Raw genomic sequence first — 20,341 nt, forward strand, 5'->3', positions numbered from 1 at the left:
ATATAGGACTATCTCCACTTGTTACACATATATATATTCTTCATGTATATATAACATATATACATGTAAGGATATATAGAAAGAAAATATATTCTTTAATATTACAAAGTACAAAGATGATAAAAATCACCCATAATTTTGATGTACTAGAAGTAAATGCACCAAAATATTAATGTTTATCTCTTCAGAAAATTATGAGTATTTTTATTCTAATTTGTGTAACTTTCTTGGCATTCCAATTTTTTTGTGAACTTACTCAGAAAAACAAATGAGTTCTTTTCTTTTTTTTAGACAGGGTCTCGCTGTGTTGCCCAGGCTGGTCTTGAACTCTTGGGCTCAAGCGATCCTCCTGCCTCGGCCTTCCGAAAGTGCTGGGATTAAAGGCATGAGCCATTGCACCCAGCCTTTTTTCTTTTTAACATGAAACTGTTTAGTGGGTGGCTAAGACGGATTTTAATGAAGTCTTCATAGTTATCTAGTATAAATTTCACACCAGATATTAGTGTTGTTAAGACTGCCAAAGTTAACTATTAAGATATCATCAGGGAGGCACATGTTTTGAATTGTCTTTCCTGTAGCAGATTATCAACTTGTACTAAGTAAAAATATGTACAAAGTCTATTCTCATAGCTACTCCCCTCCCCACATCCATCTCGAACATATTTACATGATTTGAGGAAAGATCAGCATAGTTGTTCACCCAAGTAACCTTTGGGTTCTTTGAGTCCCTGGAAAATGGGACTCGCATCTTGAATTAGGAGGCATAATGTAAGGTCGGCCTAAAGGGAAGTTCCCTCACAAATTGTGGGTTAAGGACAAAAATTTAAATCTATACCACTGCATAAGTTTCTTTAAGCTCTGCCTTTAAAAAGCCCAATACATGAAATCTGGACTTACATAATAAAAAAAGTCAGAGAATCATTATGCATATCATCAAAGGATTATTCACCTTATGAAAGACTTTATCACAGAATTCCTTTAAATAGGTGCTTTGTTCATACATTTTAGTATTTTAAAGATAATTTCCTATTTGACAAATAAGATGCCATGGGCCTGAGGCAAGTTAGTGAAATTCTCTAGGCCTCAGTTTCTTCATCTATATAATAAAGATGGTTTTAACCATCCTACCTGCCTCATTCAGTTTTCATGATTATCAAAGAGACAATTTATATAAAGGTACTCTGAAAATTATGTGTGTGTGTGTGTGTGTGTGTGTGTGTGTGTATAACTGCTATTATTGCTAAAAGATAATGTGGGGGAAAACTTTAAGAATTTTATTATTACCAAATACACACTTTTTCACATCTTAACAACTCTTTAAATAAAGGACAATTTTAGATGACACATTCATATATAAAAATCAAATCTTTTATTTCCTCATTATTCATTTTTCCCACATTTTTAATTCTTCTGCAGTTACTATATGTCATAATTTCCATGGTATTAATACCTGGATTATGAGAGGCTCCAGCAGCTTCTCTACGTTGAATGTTTGGACCTGCAGATCCTGAGGATCAATATTCAGTGTGACTGGTGTTTCAGCTGACATGCTGCCTGTGTACAAATACAAAAAGATGCTTATTAATAAAAAAAAAAAAAGTTTTCTAAAGAAGGGCACTCATGAAAATCATGGAGTAGGTAAAACTTGTATTCAGCACCTCTTCTTGATATCAATTGCAGCCCTCAGAGGACCAGGGTACAAAATCTACCTTCAGAGAAAGAAGATATTCACCGACTGTTCTCTGAGGTCACGCTGTCTGGGCTTAGGTCCTGTAACAAATTAATCTGCACCAGTATGTTCATGACTAAATTAATAACTCATCCGAGGTAGGTTTGTATTTGATCAGTAGTCTTAAGTGATCAGAATGATGAGACACACCTTACAGCATCCAAGTCCTTTGACTTCTGTGAAATCACAGCCTTGAGGCAGCCTATGCCCATATTTTGATTCTTCTTGTTAATGATGACTTAGACAAGGAACAAGTAAAACTTTGAAAGACATGGGAACAAGTAAAGATACATTTTTACTTGATTTGAAGATTGTTTATTTGAGGGTTTTGATTGGAGACGGTTAAGGGCAATCTACCTTCTTGGACCAGAAAGAAATTAATATAAATTGCACAGTTGCTGTTAAAAGAAGCCCTGGAGAAGGCATTTGATATTTGGGCAAGACAAAAGAAGAAGAAGGAAAAAATGTAAGCCATTCTTTAAGGCATTAATATTATCCATAAAAATCAATTCAGTGAGATTTTTGCCTAACTATGTACATATATATCAAATGATCATATGTGGCATATCATATTTGGATTAACATTCAAAAACTCTAGCCATGTTTTCAAATAGCTATAACATATTATTTATTCATCTACTAAAAACTAGAGTAAAGTGTTAAGAATTTTATATGAAACCCAGTGGCATCATTGATTGCAAAGAGAGAGCACACTTCCTGAAATCTAGCACATTCCTAGATAGTTCTCTTTCCCCTATTGAAAATAACCCAAATGACCTGCCAAGGTCCCCAATTGCCCCTTCAAGGCTGCCAAGTGTGTCCTTGTTCCTAGTCTGTGCTTAACTCTATCATAAGCCACTTACAAGGTGGCTACAATTTCTTTACTTGAAAAAATAATTATTCAAATTCTATTAAGTGAAAAAATATTACTTGAATTTCTTTTCCAATGAAAGTTTCAAATTACTGTTATTAGCAAATGATACATCAACATATAAGTCACAAAGCCCCATAATTTAGCCCTTTTCTGCCTTGCTTCTCTCTCCTTTACATTGATTTTATTTTCCTTCTAAAAGTAGAAACATGGTCTCTTTTCTCAGCAATTCAGCTGCAATGTAGGAGACATGCTTCAAGAAAGGCTCCAAACACTATCGCCAAATGGTTTCTTTCAAATGCATTTCTAGAACTGCAATGTTTTGGTTTGGTTTGGTTTGGATTTTAGTTTTTCAATCATTTCACCTACCACTTGGATTCCTTCTAACACAGGCAAATCTAAATTGACAGATAGCCTATTCCTGTGGTGACCTTTCTGCATAGCTCAGAGCCAATCTATGCAATAGATAGTGCTCACAAAAGGATTTCCTTGTTACCCCTCAATAAAAAAAAAAAAAAAAAAAAAAAAATCAAGTTAAGATTGCTGCCATTGCTTTGTTCTTTCATCTCAAGGACAAAAGTAGAGGAGAGTGTTGTGAACAAAAATAAAATCTAGGTAAACCTTCACAGTGTTTAAAAACATGTCCCTTTCACTGTGAAATTCAAGATTGGTTTCCAAAGCTATGTGACCACCAGAAATTGAAAGTAAGAAAAATCAAAAATTAAAGACAGCAAAAATTATCCATATCATATGTAAATCCTTCTAGAAGAATTTTTCAACCTAGAAGCATCTTTCTAAAGTGCTTTTTAGCCAAGAGATAAAAAGACAACCTAATTTAGCCAAAGTATCTTCTAAGTCTCTGTCCATGTCTTTAACACAAATTAAGTAAAACGTTTTCAAAAGTTCATTTTTCCATGGTAAAAATTACTTTAAAAACTAAGTCCTTAAACAAATTGGCTTCATATAATTATTAGTATTTAAATAAATGCTATTTCTTATTTAAAAAATCTTCTTGCTCTTCTGTATGTCCTGGTCAGTATTCCCAATTGATTGGAAATAAGGGCTATCATAGGCAGAAAACTGCGTAATTTTGCAAATGAAATTGAAGCAAAGTCAAAGTCTGACAAATTGTAGGTACAGCAATACCACAATGCAAATCCAAAATAAAAATCCTACTAGGTTGTAAGTATTACATTCCAAAGCATTTGCATTTTATTTACTTTGTTTTTTTTGAGACGGAGTTTTGCTCTTGTTACCCAGGCTGGAGTGCAATGGCGCAATCTCAGCTCACCACAACCCCTGCCTCCCGAGTTCAAGCAATTCTCCTGCTTCCTCCTTCTGAGTAGCTGGGATTACAGGCATGCGCCACCACATCTGGCTAATTTTGTATTTTTAGTAGAGACATGGTTTCTCCATGTTAGTCAGGCTGGTCTCAAACTCCGGACCTCAGGTGATCCGCCACCTTGGTCTGCCCACCTTGGTCTCCCAGAGTGCTGGGATTACAGGAGTCAGCCACCTCCCATGACTGGCATTTGCATTTTATAATCTATAAAATCTTAAGAGTTAGGGGGTACCTCCCAAACAATTCAAGAATACTTTCTTCAACAACCTTCATTTCACCAATGTACTGAGCTTGGATGAATGGAAATAAGAAGCTCACTATACCACTAGATGCTCTTTGACTTGAAACCTGCCACTTTTAAACTTTTATCCAAAAGAGATGGTTTTATAAAGTAAAAAGTACACTTTATAAATAAAGTGTTTGGTTTAGAAAGAGAAAAGTACAGGTTTGGAGAGAGACTATTATGAAATCCCAGTTTTCAGAATCAAAGGGAGAAGAACAAATCTCTTGACAGTGGTGATAGATGTCGCCAGAGAAAGACCTCAAGGCACCTACTGACGTGGATCCTTCCCTTCCCCACAAACTCTCTTTGTCTGTAATGTCTCAATTTTCTTCATTCCACTTTATTCCTTGCTTGAAACTGAACTTATATCAATTTACATCGATTTTTAATTCACGCACATTTCATTTCTAAACGCAGTTAACTCTTGAGAGGTCATGGGGTGCACACATTCAGTCACACATTAGTATGAACTAGCTCACTGCTCGCCATCTGACACCCTGTGCACATCTCTATTACAGCATGAACCACGTTGTTTTCATCGTGCCCTGGCAGCAAAGGAGAGGGATGATAGAAGATCAGAGAAATGCGCAGAGAGGCCAGTGGAAAACTTTACTCATTTCCAAAATTTGCCTAAAGGTGGCCATTACCTCACAAATATTAAAGAGAAAATGTGGTTTGCACCTGCTTCACCTCCCTACAATAACACATAACCACCACCCCCAACCACCCCTCACTACCCACTCCAGAGCTCAGGCTCCTCTTAGTAAAACTGTAATTCTTTTACATAAGTTGACATGGGGTGTTTTTTTTGGGTTTTTTTTATTTTGTGAGACGGAGTCTCGCTCTGTCACCAGGCTGGAGTGCAGTGGCGCAATGTTGGCTCATTGCAATCTCTGCCTCCCCAGTTCAAGTGATTCCCCTGTCTCAGCCTCCCGAGTAGCTGGGACTACAGGCACACACCACTACGCCCGCCTAATTTTTTGTATTTTAGTAGAGATGGGGTTTCCCCATGTTGGCCAGGATGGTCTTGATCTCCTGACCTCGTGATCTGCCTGCCTCAACACACACCTGTAATCCCAGCTACTCAGGAGGATGAGACAGGAGAATCACTGGAAACCAGGAGGCAGAGGCTGCAGTGAGCCAAGATCGCAAGATCCTGAGACAGAGAGAGAGTCCATCTCAAAAAAAAAAACAAAAGAATTTATCTTGAGTGCATAACTGAACTTTATAAGCCTCACTCTCCCCCATCACCATGCCTCAGAAAGAATAGAATAATGTAGTCAGGAATAATGTGAAGGATTGAAATCAAATGTTAACTGAAAAAAAATGCAGATCATCACAAGAAGATTTAAGTAAAGGGAAAGGAGGCAAGAGAAGTTTGCTGCACAATATTATCATAGCTGATTTTATAGAACTCAGTCTTGACTAAAGTGAAATAAAATGAAAAGAAGACAACTATAATATAAAACTTTTGCTACAATCTCTATACACACTGGTTTTCCAAGCCCCACCTCCATGTTTCCAGTGTAATCATTTGTTGGTATGTTTGCACCTTCTACTCACTTGGTAAACAAAAAGATCTAAGGTTTGTCAGAGAATCCACAAAATCAAGCAACTGCCTGATATATGTGATGAAGGAATAGCTGAGTCTCATTCTTTTCAAAGGCTCTTCCTACACTTTACAATTATTTTTTATGTGTTTACTTAGAGGGCAATAATCTGTATAAACTCTTTCACCTAGCTTTTTGGCAGGCTATAACAGCAAAAGGGCATCATTCGTTTATTCATTGTTTCAACTTATATTTACTGAGTGTCTCCTCTGTGCCAATCATGAGGAAAGTGTGACCATAAACAATAAAGATAATAAAAAGTAAATGATTTAGTATATTAGTAAAGAACACATGCTATTTTACAAAAAGAAAAAGTAGAACAAAGTAGGCAGGAGTAGGTAATAGAGAAGTTCAGAGCAGATTTTAGTATTAAATAAGGTCAAGATTAGACTCATTGAGAAGGGGACACTTGAGCAAGACTTGAAGAGGCAAGAATATTAGCCAAGCAGACAGTCGGGGGAAGAGCACTGCAGGCAGATGTAACATCACAGCAGAAGCCGAAGGCAGGCAAGCAGTGGCAGAACAGCAAGGAGGCCAGTGTAAGTAGGGCAGAGTGAACTACAAAGAGCATAGCAAGAGAGAAAGTCAGAAAGGCAGTGGGGGCTGCAGATCAGAGGAACTGCTGCAGATGTTTGAGAACTAAAACATCAACTATTTTATTCTTTAAAAGAATCATCCTGGTGAACAGAATGAAGTATGGAGGGCAAAAGAAAAAGTAGGGACAGCATTAGGAGTTCCCATAGTAATCCAGATGAGATAAAATAATGGCTTAGAACTGGTTGGTGGTAGCAGAAGTAGACACAGGGTTCAGACTGTAGATACAGTTTGACAATTGAGCCAACAGAAATTCAGGAAAGATTAAACATAAGATAGACAGAACTCAAGATATATTTAGGTTTTTCGGTCTGGAGCAACTGGAAGGATGAAGTTGCCATTAACTGAGGTGGGAATGGCTGCAAGAGGAGCAGGAATAAGAAGAGTCCAGCTGGGGACATGATAAATTTGAGGTGCATATTAACATCAAAGAGAAGATGTAAAGTAGGCAGCTGGATATTCAAGAGCAGGGTTTGAAAGAGAAATCTGAAATGAAAATATAACTTTTGGAGTTGTCAGCATAAAGGTAGATATAATGAGACCACCAAGGAAGCAAGTAGACTAGAAAGAGGTAGATTGAAGTCAACTATTGCAAGTGAATGGAAATATAGGCAGTGGTATTCAGAGTATGATTGTAAAATTGAGATTTGCCTTTGGGTGAATTAGAAAAATATGCCCCTTCTGGACAGATAAGTTAGAAAACTGTGTCATTTTCTGAGTAGACACAGCCCTGCAAGTGTTAGCAGAAAGGCCCACACGTTGCCCAGCAGAGGGAAGGCTATATTTTGTCTCCACTCAGACCCTCAGCAGTACAATATGGAGCAGCCCATGTGAGACATCCTGTTACCTCACCCAGCAACACCCACTGTCTGCTAAAGAGTTCTTAAATTCTCTTACTCTCACCACTATTGGGCCTCAGTGATTAACAGCATCAGCTTTAAAGTTAAGACTGCCTGGGTGAGAATCCAGGCTCTATTTACTAGTGACTTTAGATAAGTTACTGATCTTTCCTGAACATCAGTTTCCTAATCCATAAAATGAGAATAATAAAAGTACTCACCTGAAAGGGATCTGAAAGATTACATAAGAAAATCCATATAAAATCCGTAACTTAGCCCATATCTCTGATACCTAGCAGGGGCTCAACAAATGTTAGTTGATTAGTCGTTAGTTTCTTTCCTTTTAAGTGAAAGAACAGAATCTACTGGTCTACATTCAGATTAAACCTCTCCCTCATCTATAGAGCTCATAATTACTATTCAAGAGTGCTTTCACTTACTGTTTTCATAACAAAAGAGTTTAAAACAAAGGTTCCCTCTGGTACCTCATTTTTTTGGATTTCTTGACTTCAAAATCACTTCAAAATCAATAAGGCATATTTCCTACATGTGCACTAATTAGAAATGCAACATGCCTAAAGTACTCTTTAAAAAAACAAACACATTCCTAATGCACAACAGCCTCCTAAAGGATCTTGAAATTGAAATCAATTCCAGAGTAGTACATAAAAGGTATGGCCCAGAGTTAAGGCTACAATTGTTAGATGCACTAAGTATAGGGAACCCCAAGGGCCTGTACTTTTTATTTCCTTAGCTTCCAAAATCTCTGAATTTCTATAGAACAAAACATTACGTTTTAGAACAAAAGGTAAATATCGTTAACATGTTGAGATCAGGAGTTCAAGACCAGCCTGACCAATATGGTGAAACCCTATCTCTACTTTTCTTTTCTTTCTTTTTTTTTTTTTTTTTGAGACAGAGTCTCACTCTGTCGCCCAGGCTGGAGTGCAATGTCACGGTCTTGGCTCGTTGCAGCCTCTACCTCCTGGGTTTAAGCAATTCGCCTGCCTCAGCCTCCCCAGTAGCTGGGATTACAGGCGCCTGCCACCACACTCATCTAATTTTTGTATTTTTTATACAAACTTTATAAAGCTTATTTGAGTATTTGAAATTCTCTTTATTAAACCTTTAGATAGCCATCTTATTGATGTTTTTTGGAAAATGATCAAATTGACCCTCCCCACAAAATGATGTTTTACGAATTCCTTATGAGAAGATTCAAAGTTAATTAAATAAAAAAATTTGTTTACTCTAGCCATAGTAACCAAAATTAAACATGTTTCCTCACACATACAACCAAAATGAAAGCTGCAAAAATGGAAAAAAAAAAAAAAAACAAAAAACCTCAACCAATAGAAAACCAGCAGATTCTACTTATATTTAGATCTTACAATATTATAATCTTATAATAGCCTTCTGATCATGAATGGCTGGTCAAATCTAATCTCTCTCTTTAAAAAAAAAAAGCAAAAAGTCATAATTCAATTTCTGACTTACCTGAAAAGTAACATTGTATATGAGAATTTCACAAGATGACTTCATGACCCTGACAGCATACCATTTAGCTATTTTATAAAATGTCAGTTCACACTAAAAGCTCACCCTACATTTCACAATGACACATATTTTCAAAATTGCAGCTACAGAGAAAGGACAGAAATGCCTCATGGTTAGTTACTCTATGTAGCAATGGCTTCAAATTAAGGGCATTTTGTACCATATAAAAATTATGCCAAAACAGAGACCCATCTTATATAAGCCCAGCATGAAGGTTACCTATATGTTTTTTAAAAGCCATAGAACTAAATTAGTCAAATTGAAGTCAAAAAAAGCTAATCTAATATGAGACAACAGAGAAGCTTTCACTGAATTACCAGAACAAGAATAACTTTCAGCTAGAAAAGGCATCAAGTTTAAGTAACCAGGGCAGAAGTAAAGTGTCCTTCACATACACTTTGAAAGTGACAGTGGGCTTCTGTTGCTGCAAGTCCAGTGAGCCTATGGGTCCATCCCATTCCATAATAGTGTAAAACAGTTCAACTATATATGAATTCTCATAAGGTCTGATATTGTTAAAAAGCAGAGAACAAAAAGAGAATGGTAAAGGTAGAATTCTCATCAACCTCAATGTGAAGCCAAAAAATTTCCATTTCTTCTGTGTTCTCTGTTTAGCAAGACATAAATAAAAGTCTGCTTATCAGAATAAAGAAAATGAAACCAAAGTCCTTGAAAACACTATATTCATTTTTCTATAAATCAATAAATACACTCGGGAAAACAAATAGTATGTAACTGGGGAATTTCAGTTTCTTCTGTCTCTTAGTTTTCCATTCCATAATACTCCTTGAAGAGAATTTTTTAAAGTCTCTGCCAGAATCTTTAAATCAACCATCTAAGTTCATTATTTGTCAATATTTTCTTAAAGTTTCTCCAGGAACACTGGCTAAATACCTATTAATCCTACTTAACTGTTTCTTATCCCACATGTTAAGTATGCTCTCTACAGGAAATAGATGACTTTTCTCCCCTGGCTTCAAAACACCGCCCTCCTGCTTCTCTCCAATCATTTAGAATTCAAGAAACAAATGGAAGCAAACAACAAAACATTAGTAACACTAGAAATATCCAGTACACATGGACTGAGAACGTATTTGGGGACATGGTGGGCAGACTAGCACTTTGCTGTGGAATTACACAGCAAAAAAATATGGAAAAGCCACAAATACTCATCTTCACTTATCTTTCATAGCAAGAGATCAATAGATACTATTTGAGGTTGAATGCAATTTCTCAGTCATGGAAAATTATGTAAATGACGTTTAACCATGTAAAAAGCCTCCCAACCTCATTCATAATAAAAGAAATGCAAATTACAATACATTGAGATATTCTTTCTCACCTTTCAGATTAGCAATTATCAAAATGTTGGTAACCAACTCGTTAGTAAGGCTGCAGAGAAACAAATACACGTATACCTTCCTTGTGGATATTTAAAACATGATCCCTATGGAGGGAAAATATGCAATACATATATATGAATTTTATATGTATATGTATGTATTTAAACTTTGACCCAGCAATTCAGTTTCTAGGAATCTACCTCAAATATAAAAATAAAAAGTGATATATGCCCAAGGCAATTAATTGCAGTAATTTTGGTAAAAAAAAAAAAAAAAGAGAAAAGGAAGGAAGAAAGAGAGAAGAAGGGAGAAAGGGAGGGAAGAAAGGAAGGCAGGAAGGCAAGAAGGCAGGAAGGAAGGAAAGAAGGAAGGAGGGAGGGAGGGAGGGGGAAGAAGGGGAGGGAGGGAACCATGGTATATCCACACAAACAAGTACTACGTAACTGTGGAAAGAAGTGAAGTTTTGTCTATATGCTTGAATGGAGTAATCTGCAGTCCACCTTGTTAAATGAAAAAAGCAAAGTACATAACAGTATTTATAGTATACTACCTTTATGTAAGAAAGGCTGTACTACAAACACCTTTGTATTTTTGCTTATACTTTCATAAAGAAGTAGTGAAAGACAAATGGAAAACAAATTAAAATAGTGATCTTTTAGGAGGAGGGAAAAAATAGAGACAGAAGAATGTACCTAGTTTTGGAATTTTGACTTTGAAACCATATAAATGTGCCACATAATTAAAGAATATTTAAGTTACAAATCAATCCCAAAAAATTAAAAGCAAACAAAAGAAAATAAACTTTAGTTATAGTTCAAGTTAGCTTCACAACCACACAAAAATGAAGAATTTCAAGTGACTTCAAAACATATTTTTACTCTAATCTTCAGAGGGATATCCTCTAAGACAAGAAGAGTATCAAAGTAATCTTAAACTACATTTAGTATTCTTATAATTTATGTGGGCATGTGTATACATGCCTTTGTATGTATACATAGATACATATACATATATACACACATATTAGGATAAAGCAAATAAATAGTATAAGAAAAAGAAAAGATATAAATATAAAATCAGGCTAGGTGTCGTGGCTCACACCTCTAATCCCAGCAGTTTGGGAAGCCAAGGCAGAAAGACTGCTTGAGGCCAGGAGTGCCAGACAAACCTGGGAAACATAACAAGACCCTTATCTCTATAAAAAAATATAAATCAAAAATTAAATCAGCCAGGTGAGGTGGCACATGCCTATAGTCCTAGCTACTTGGGAGGCTGGGGTGGGAAGATCACTTGAGCCAGGAAGTCAAGGCTGCAATGAGCTATGATCATGCCACTGCACTCCAGGCTAGGCAACAGAGCAGGACCTTGTCTCAAAAAAAAAAAAAAATTCAAAAACTAAACGAATATTTATTTTGTTGGGGAGGGGCTGCCACAGCTGTTGACTTAGACAGGACATCAGAGAATTCAAATACCAGCTTCCCATCACGGGTCTCGATCTTCACAACCATGGCCCTGGTGAATCATTTCTTATTGATCTTATTTTTAACAATGAATAAAAAAGAACCAAATGATTGTCCCTGGGTCATCATGTTTATATCAAAAGACAACACTGAAAATCCTTAGCAAATCTTAACTGCTACCCTCTTGTCTTTTTTCAATACTGCTGTGTGACAGCAGTGAGTTTCTAAGCTAGTTCACTTAGACAAGCCTAGGTTAGTGAGTACAAGGCCCAGAGTCCAGAGTCTTCAACATAGTAGGTGTCTTGTGGGTATTTGAAGATCAAAGCACATTACAAAGTCCTGTCTCTGACTTCCTTCTTTCTACCCAACAACTGTTTTTACCACTTAGATCAATCCAGCTAATTTTGACCTTACAGAAGTTGAAATTTAAGTTAAATTTACTGCTAGATTAAAAGCGTGAAAAGAAGGAAAGCAGCCAATCCCAATTACAACAATTTATTTTTTTTAAATACTAGGTCTAGTATTCACACATTTATACAAAATTCCTAAATATATTTTATTTTAAATATTGTCTTGGTCATGTCTGTTCTAACATGTAGATACTTGATCTTATTTAGATCACTCCTGGTTGTTTCCAAAAAACTGTTTCTTTAGTCTCTCTTCTGAACTAACAGACCAAATTGTTTTCTGAATACTTGGGGCCACATTTATATTCACATAAGTTAGTGTGTGGGTTAAAAGGGCAGCAGTTCTTTACTTTTTTTCACCAAAACACAAGTGACATTTAAAGCATATTTAATATTCACAATCCAACATACTCGCCTCACTCCAAACTGCCACCAAGGTAAGGGAGGCAACTGGTTTGCATGAAACTCTACCATAAGATTTCTGAAACCCTCTATTTTCTCTCTCCTCAATCCATAATACACCAGAGTTATAGTTGAAACTGCTGAGTTTATTTATTTATTTTTCTTATTCCTGGCTCTGTTTTATATCCCACACTTGTTTTCTTTCTTTTTTCACTCCACACTTAATTTATCCTATCTTGAATTTCATGTAGCCCTGTAAGTCACCTTAAATCCTTTCTAGAAGAAGGCAAGGAATAAATAATCATTCTAGGTATCTGAAAAAGCAATCTTTTCTCATTTACCTTAGATAAAGCCTTACAACTTTAACTCCTTGCTGCCTCTTAATATGTGCTCTACCATATTGAATATACAAGTATAAAAAATCATGAGTTCCTTCTTTTTTGCTTTACCAATTCTCTGTTAAAAAATATTTAAGTCTGCATACAAAAACTACAGGGAAAACATCCATGCACAATTTAAGTTTAAAAGCCCATAACAGCAATTAAATTGTTTGCACAAATAACCTACTTGCTGTACAATTTTTATGTCTAAAGTACGTAGTTTCTAGTATGCATACTCAATCATTATAGTAACAGCTCAGTTACAGAGTAGGAGTTTTTAAATGAGCTGATGTAAGACTACTATAGCTTGGGCATTGGCACATGAGAATTTGTTTTAGTGCTATTTTTAAAGCCACTAATAAACAGCAGACTTGAGCCTCTGCTCTATTGAATCTGCCTGAGTTGTGAAAGAAAAAAATGTGTAAGAGAACCACATTTTTATCTAAATCTGAAATGTCTGCTAATATACTCAGAAAAGTAAACATTTAAAATTGGAGCTTTCATAAAATAGTCTAGAGTTTAGTGTTACTAAAAGGAAAATTAGTTATAAAAGTAAAAAATGCACAACATAATAGTTTCTATTCATCCCATTTTACAGAAATAATGTCCTTTCATTTCCCCCAAAGTTATCTAACCAAGCAACAGATAATCTATAATTACTAGGATTTGCCTTATAGCAAAGTTTGATTTTTAAAAGTTTGACACTCCACTCACCTACTGCAGGACAGAGTATTGCCCATATACAGATACTAAACCAATTGTCTAAGCAATTTCTTGTATTTAGAAATTCAGTGCCACTATCATGGCTCACAATTTGGCTTATGATGCATCTGTAAGCAAACAGCCTGACAAGCACCCTAGTGTATTTCAGGATGACTGACAGGACACAGTGGCTCAAGCAAGAAGGGGGGATGGGTGCTCTTAAAGCAACATGCCAGTGAAGAGTAACATCAAACAGCAGAATCAGACTTGAAATTGTGTTTTTCAGATTTACAGTGAAATAATACATTATCAACTTCTAAATACACCATCAACTATCTAAATATAATTGTTGATAATACACTATCAACTTCTAAATATAATTTGCATGGTCATTATGTACCCAAAACACTGCAAATCCCAAAGTAGAATTTTTGAGAATTTATAAAAGTAGAAAGAAAAAATATAAAACAGTCATGCTATATGATACTTCCCTGAAGCAATCAAGCTTTTAAGTTACTTAAGATAATGCCTGTTATTTTTAAAAGAAATTAAATCAGGCTATCCACAGATAAGCTATTCTTTCTTTTCCTCACAATATCAAGTTTTATTTTAGATCCAGGGGGTACTTGTTCAGGTTTGTTATATGGGTATATTATATGATGCTGAGGTTTGGGGTACAACTGATCCCATCACCCAGATAGTAGGCATAGTACCCAGTGGTAAGGTGAAAAAAGCAGTTCTTAGCTCACCTTCAGATTTTGTCAATAGCTCTTACAACAATAATTTAGGAATAAATAATGAAACTAATTTAAATACCTTGAATTAATCAGAATTGTTATTGAGGATAAGGGCAAGAGGTCCATGTATTTTTCCCCCTACTACTTTCCTTCCCTGTGACCTACTTCATGATTAAAATATAGACCAGAAGATTAGGAAATTTCAATTGTAGATATTTCCACATTGATTTCACTTCAGAAAACATTTAAGTAACACATTGGCTTCATTCTTCACATTTACAATTTTTCCCTATATTATTTCACAATACTTTGCACTGTTCAATCCTTTTATAATTAATAGAGCAATTATCGATAATTTCAAAGACAAACAAAAAAGCCAAGTCACTCATTTTTAAACACAATCCCTCATTTAACCAGCAGAGGGTATTATGAGATTCTGAAAGCCCATGTATTGCACCCAATGACATGTAGTTCTTATACTTCAGCTAGGAACTGGGACACATCATCTCTACCTTCCTTAGTAATTGTGCTTAGAAATATCCCATTTTATTTTGCCCATATCAATTTGACTTTAGATCCCAGATTAGTGTCTCTCATCTGTATCAGACTACCATTATTTCTTCCTCTATCTGCTCCTTCAGCTGCATCCTCTGAAAAAAAAGCACTAGAAGACCAAGAGGTGGAAATTCTTCTTATGGAAAGACTTCCCACAATCCTAAATTTTTCTGGGACAAACAGACAGTGATCTTACATAAAGATTCTAAGCTCCATTAGAAAATCCAAAACAAATTCTGAAGAAAACAGAACTAAACTGAAAGATAAAATCTCTCTTTAAAATTATATGACACTTGTAAACTCTTTAACTCATATATTATAACTGCCCTGTTTAATATTTGCTAAATTTTCATTACATCTTAGAAGCCACAGGCTAATTTTTAATGACATATTTCTTGTTGCTACATTATTATATTTCTCATAAGCATGCAGTGTTATGACTAACGAAGTTCCCATACAATTGACAGGTTCTTTATTTCACAACTTAACACTCAGTATGAAAAGGCATGGACAGCAATATGCCTGATTTATTCTAAAAATAAAAATTTTACTATCTAATTAACTAAAATCATTAACTCCCACAAATTTATCTTGACTGAAGATAAAAAAAAGTTTCTGTTTCTTTGACGCTATTAAGGCACATACATCAAGTTAACTAAGTTAACTATGGCAAAAGTAAAAAAACAGGTTCAAAGAGCAGTCTCTTTTTTCATGCTTTCAGACTTGTCACTAACAACATATCCTCTATGCTAAAGTACCAAATTTTCCAAAGAGAAAATAAATGTTAATTCTCTTCCTCAATTGTCATTCAAAATAAGAAATTATAGGTTATTTTCCTTTTAAGGGGAATTCTATTTCTGATAATAAAAGCAAGCTTTGAGTTCTTCATTGAAAGAAACTGCTCTATAAAATCATTTCTCATACTCAAATGCAGCATTTTCTTTCCTCGTGTAATAACTAACAATAGCCAGGTAAATATCATATTTTACATTTGGAAATAAAATATGATACCTCTTAACTATATTCTTTTATGAAATTTTATATCTTCAATTTTCTAAACAGATATATTTGCTATAATAGAAAATAGATACTGGGACTTTGTTCTCAAATTAACTTACAGTATAAGCCACTATTCAGAAGAAAACTGAAAAGTCAGTTTTGTCAGTAATTTGCTTATCCTTTTTGCCAATCATCCACACATTTTGGAATATGTGTATAAATAATGTTGTTGTTGTCATTTCTAGCTAACCACGTAATTCTACTTTACTTTCCAACTGTGAGTTTGGTTCCTGACACAGGCTCTCCTGAACTATGTCTCACTCAGTCGTTTTCAGTTTCCCCAGGTGCCTTAAGAACCTACATCTAAAGGCCTTATTAGTCTCAATTCTGTTTGCAGATTTTTTTTTAATTAAGGATAATGCTTAGGGGGAGGGGGAGACTGAATAAGCAGTGAATAGATACTACTTACTTACTTTAAGCTAGGTACTTAAATAGTTACTACTTTAAGTAAGTAGTATCTATTCACTGCTTATTCCTTTTTACTTTTAGCAAAAATGCCTCCATACATTATATGCTCTATTTGAATTTTCAATACATTTTATATATACAGTAGTCCCCCCTTACAGACAAGGTATGTGTTCCAAGACCCATAGTGAATTCCTGAAACCACAGATAGTTCTGAACCCTATGTATGTTTTTTCCTATACCTACAAACTATGATAAGGTTTAATTTATAAATTAGGCAAGAAACTAATAATAATAATTATAAAATGGAGCAATTATAACAATATACCTGCATCAGAACTCTTGCGCTTTGGGGCCAGACTGTGACAGCACATTTGAAAATCTAGATGGCCTCTGAGTGACTAATGGGCAGGCAGCATATATACCAGGGCATGCTGGACAAAAAGATGATTCATGTCCTGATTGGGACATAGTAGGATAGCACATGATCTCATCATGCTACTCAGAATGGCACACAATATAAAACTTATGAATTGGTTATTTCTGGAATTTTCCACTTCATATTTTCAGACCAGGGTTGACCTTGAGTATCTAAAACCACAGAAAATGCAACCACAGATAAGAGGCCTACTCTATTTCTTTGTTCTTTTTTCTTTTTTTTTTTTTTTTTTTTGAGACGGAGCCTCGCACTGTTGCCCAGGCTGGAGTGCAATGGCATTATCTTGGCTCACTGCAACCTCCACCTCCTGGGTTCAAGTGATTCTCCTCCCTCAGCCTCCTGAGTAGGTGGGATTACAGGCACCCACCACCATGTCTGGCTAATTTTTTGTATTTTTAGTAGAGATGGGGTTCCACTATGTTGGCCAGGCTGGTCTCAAACTCCTGACCTTGCAATCCACCCACCTAGGCCTCCTAAAGTGCCTACTGTATCTCACTTATCTTCAAAACAACTTATTACTCCCCTAATTATTGCAGTGGGCTCTTAGTAGGTAATATTCACACCAATTAACAGGTATAGTGCAAGCTCGGACTCTGACATAGGTTAGGTATGCTAAGTTTGAGGTACAGTGGCATATCCAAATAGTTACATCCCATGAGCAACTGGATACGGAGAATCCATGAACTGTGGAAAAAAATTATGCCTAGAGATGCAGATATATTAACTTGTCCATCCATGTTACACTCTAATCCATAAGAGTAGATGAGCCCTCCCAAGATTAATTATAGAAGGAATAAGGCAGCCATGTTACAAAACAAGTACAGTGAAGAATATGAGAAGAAATGTCATAACAAGAATAGTAAGAAATGCAAAACAAATTGGGTTCAAATTCAAACTCACTTTACTCTCTTTGGCCTCATCCACAATGACCCCAATTTACCCTGTTTTCCTGATGTAAAATGAGACCTATAAAACTTCTATGAAGAGTAATTACTTATAAAATTACACATAGAAGATAAAGGAATGTTAATTACCATGCCAAATAATTCATTAATCAATTATCATTATTTTGTGGAAAGATATTTTTCTCTTTGTGAAATTCTTCTTTTCTAAACCAAAATGCCATTGAATTTTAGAGGGCTGTTGTGAGAGACATCAAATAAATTGCCTCTCTGATTTTTCAATGAATAAACAATTATTATGTCCACATAGTTTTATTTAGCAAATTGAATCCAGGTCATCAATGGAAGTCATCTACTCCATCCATGATAATAATTTATAATTGGATAGCAAGAAAATGTGGTCCTAAAATGGAAGTATGTTTAGAGCGTCTTCCAAAGTTGCAACATGCTTAATAAATAAAATTAAAGGGACACTAACACATATTAATAAACTGAGTATTTTTTTAGAAGAGTGGGTATAGGATGGTTAAAGATAGAATACCAAACTAAACACAAGCAAATGACAGTAAGAAAAAATAGAAACCTCAGTGTCTTGTTCCCACATAAGACTTATGGAGTTGTGCCAACCTGCTTCATTCCAGAGCAGAGAACCACTCAGTCACTGAGGCTATATTAGAAAAAGAGGAAGGAAATCCTTTCTCCCACACTCTCCATTTCCAAAGATAATAACAGAAAACTAGAGAGTGATGGACTTCACTATCAAGCAGCCATGTTTATTTTACTCATGTCTTTCATCGACTCCCAAAGTCTAGTCTACAGAATTTGCATAACAGAGCAAAATAAACATATCTACAAAAATAAATAAAATCAATCTTGTAAAACTTGTAGTATCCCTAAATTTTCCAAAATATAATTGCTGTAGTCATTAAATTAAAACTATAACATCATTCCTATCAGGTCATCAACTGTATGAAAAGAATGAAGCTTATCACAGAGAAAGGTAAAATAATTAAATTTAGCCAGGTGAGGTGGCTCACGCCTGTAATCCCAGCACTTTGGGAGGCCGAGGCGGGTGGATCACGATGTCAAGAGATCGAGACCATCCTGGTCAACATGGTGAAACCCCGTCTCTACTAAAAATACAAAAAAATAATTAGCTGGGCATGGTGGCGCGTGCCTGTAATCCCAGCTACTCAGGAGGCTGAGGCAGGAGAATTGCCTGAACCCAGGAGGCGGAGGTTGCGGTGAGCCGAGATGGCGCCATTGCACTCCAGCCTGGGTAACAAGAGCGAAACTCCGTCTCAAAAATAATAATAATAATAATAATTAAATTCAGTGATAGAGCAATGAATCACATTTCTTTTACTTCAAATGATAACCCTGCCAAATCAGTCTGAGTAGCCCATACACACACATCCCAAGCCAATCCACTTTTCTCCCCCTGGGTCTTGGATGCACAGAATTAGACACAATCAATCATGTTTCTCACTGGTGGTACTGGTCCATGAAAAGCCTGTTTTATTTTTTGTTTTCATAGTCTATATTCCCTGTCCTCAGTTTCATTCCCCTTGCTGCTTCTTATGGCAGTTAATGGGTACTTTTCCAATTAAACTTCCATAACTTTTTTTACATATGCTATATAAGTCTACTATAATATATAACTTCATGTATGTATGTATTTTTAAATTTACACAAATAATATTGTATTTCCCATCTCTTTCTACTTCTCTCGCTCTTTCTCTCTCTGTTTCACTGTATTTTTTTTTTTTTTGTCTATGTTGGACTATAAAGATGTAGCAAACACTGCATGTTTGCTTACACAGCACATAGTCCCAGCCTTGCTCTCCCTTATCTTTCTCTGCTATGGAAGCAGGACATTTGATTTCCCAGCCTTCTTTGCAACTCAGAATGGCATGTGAAAGAATTCTGGCCAATGAGACGGTAAAGCTTTTGCTTTCCCCATCAAAAGGACATTAGCATCCTTGCCATGTCTTCCTTATCTTGACTGTGGCAAGGTGCCTGGAAATAAAACAATCTTACTGCAAAGCTGAAGAGGAAGGATGACAGAGCAGAACTATGGAAAGAACTTGGGCCCTTGATAACATCCATTATTAACTTCTTACCTCCAGACTTCTTGTTATTTGATGAAAATGAGTTCCTAACTAATATAATAGATTTAGTTTGTTCCTTTATTTTCCATTCTGTAGCATTCTATCACACACATTTATAAATATATTTTATGTGTCCATATCACTAATCAAGTACATTTCGGCAATAGCCAACTCTTTGCTATGGGAAACAATGCTGTAATAAACTTTCGCATACATGTCTCTTTGTATGCCTATGCAAGAGTCCCTCTGGTATATATATATATGGGCTGAATTGTATCTCCTCAAAATTCTGGTGTTGAAGTCCTAACCCCTAGTACCTTAGAATATGACTGTATTTGGAGATAGGTCCGTTAAAGAGGTAATTAGGTTAAAGTGAGGCTGTTAGGATGGGCCCTAATTCAATTCTACTGGTGTCCTTATAAGAAGAGGAAATTAGGACACAGAGAAGAAAAGGCATCAGGAATGTGCACACAGAGGGGTGACCATATGAGGAAGGTGGCCATCTGCAAGCCAAGGAGAGAGGCCTCAGAAGAAACTAATCCTGCTGACACCTTGATCTTGGACTTCTAGCCTCCAGAACTGTGGAAAAATAAATTTCTCTTTCTTAAAGATCC

General features: G+C 35.7%; 1 protein-coding gene across 5 annotated transcripts in view; it reads right to left on the reverse strand.

Moving 5' to 3' along the window:
* The window catches only part of CTNNA3 (catenin alpha 3), a 1,835,081-nt gene that overhangs the window by 1,752,525 nt on the left and 62,215 nt on the right, over positions 1-20,341 (reverse strand). For 3 of the 5 annotated variants that reach the window (XM_064374172.1, XM_064374173.1, XM_064374171.1), the window contains exon 2: positions 1,451-1,554. In XM_064374172.1, coding sequence (XP_064230242.1) covers positions 1,451-1,549 — 99 coding nt within the window. In that variant the 5' untranslated portion in view covers positions 1,550-1,554. Of the gene's footprint in view, positions 1-1,450; positions 1,555-13,531; positions 13,634-20,341 lie in introns of those variants that run through there. The other 2 variants (XM_021672822.2, XM_064374174.1) reach the window with 2 other exon arrangements.

Source organism: Aotus nancymaae, unplaced genomic scaffold (genome assembly GCF_030222135.1).
Source record: "Aotus nancymaae isolate 86718 unplaced genomic scaffold, 86718_ANA_hifiasm-v0.15.2.pri h1tg000010l, whole genome shotgun sequence".
NCBI lineage: Eukaryota > Metazoa > Chordata > Mammalia > Primates > Aotidae > Aotus > Aotus nancymaae.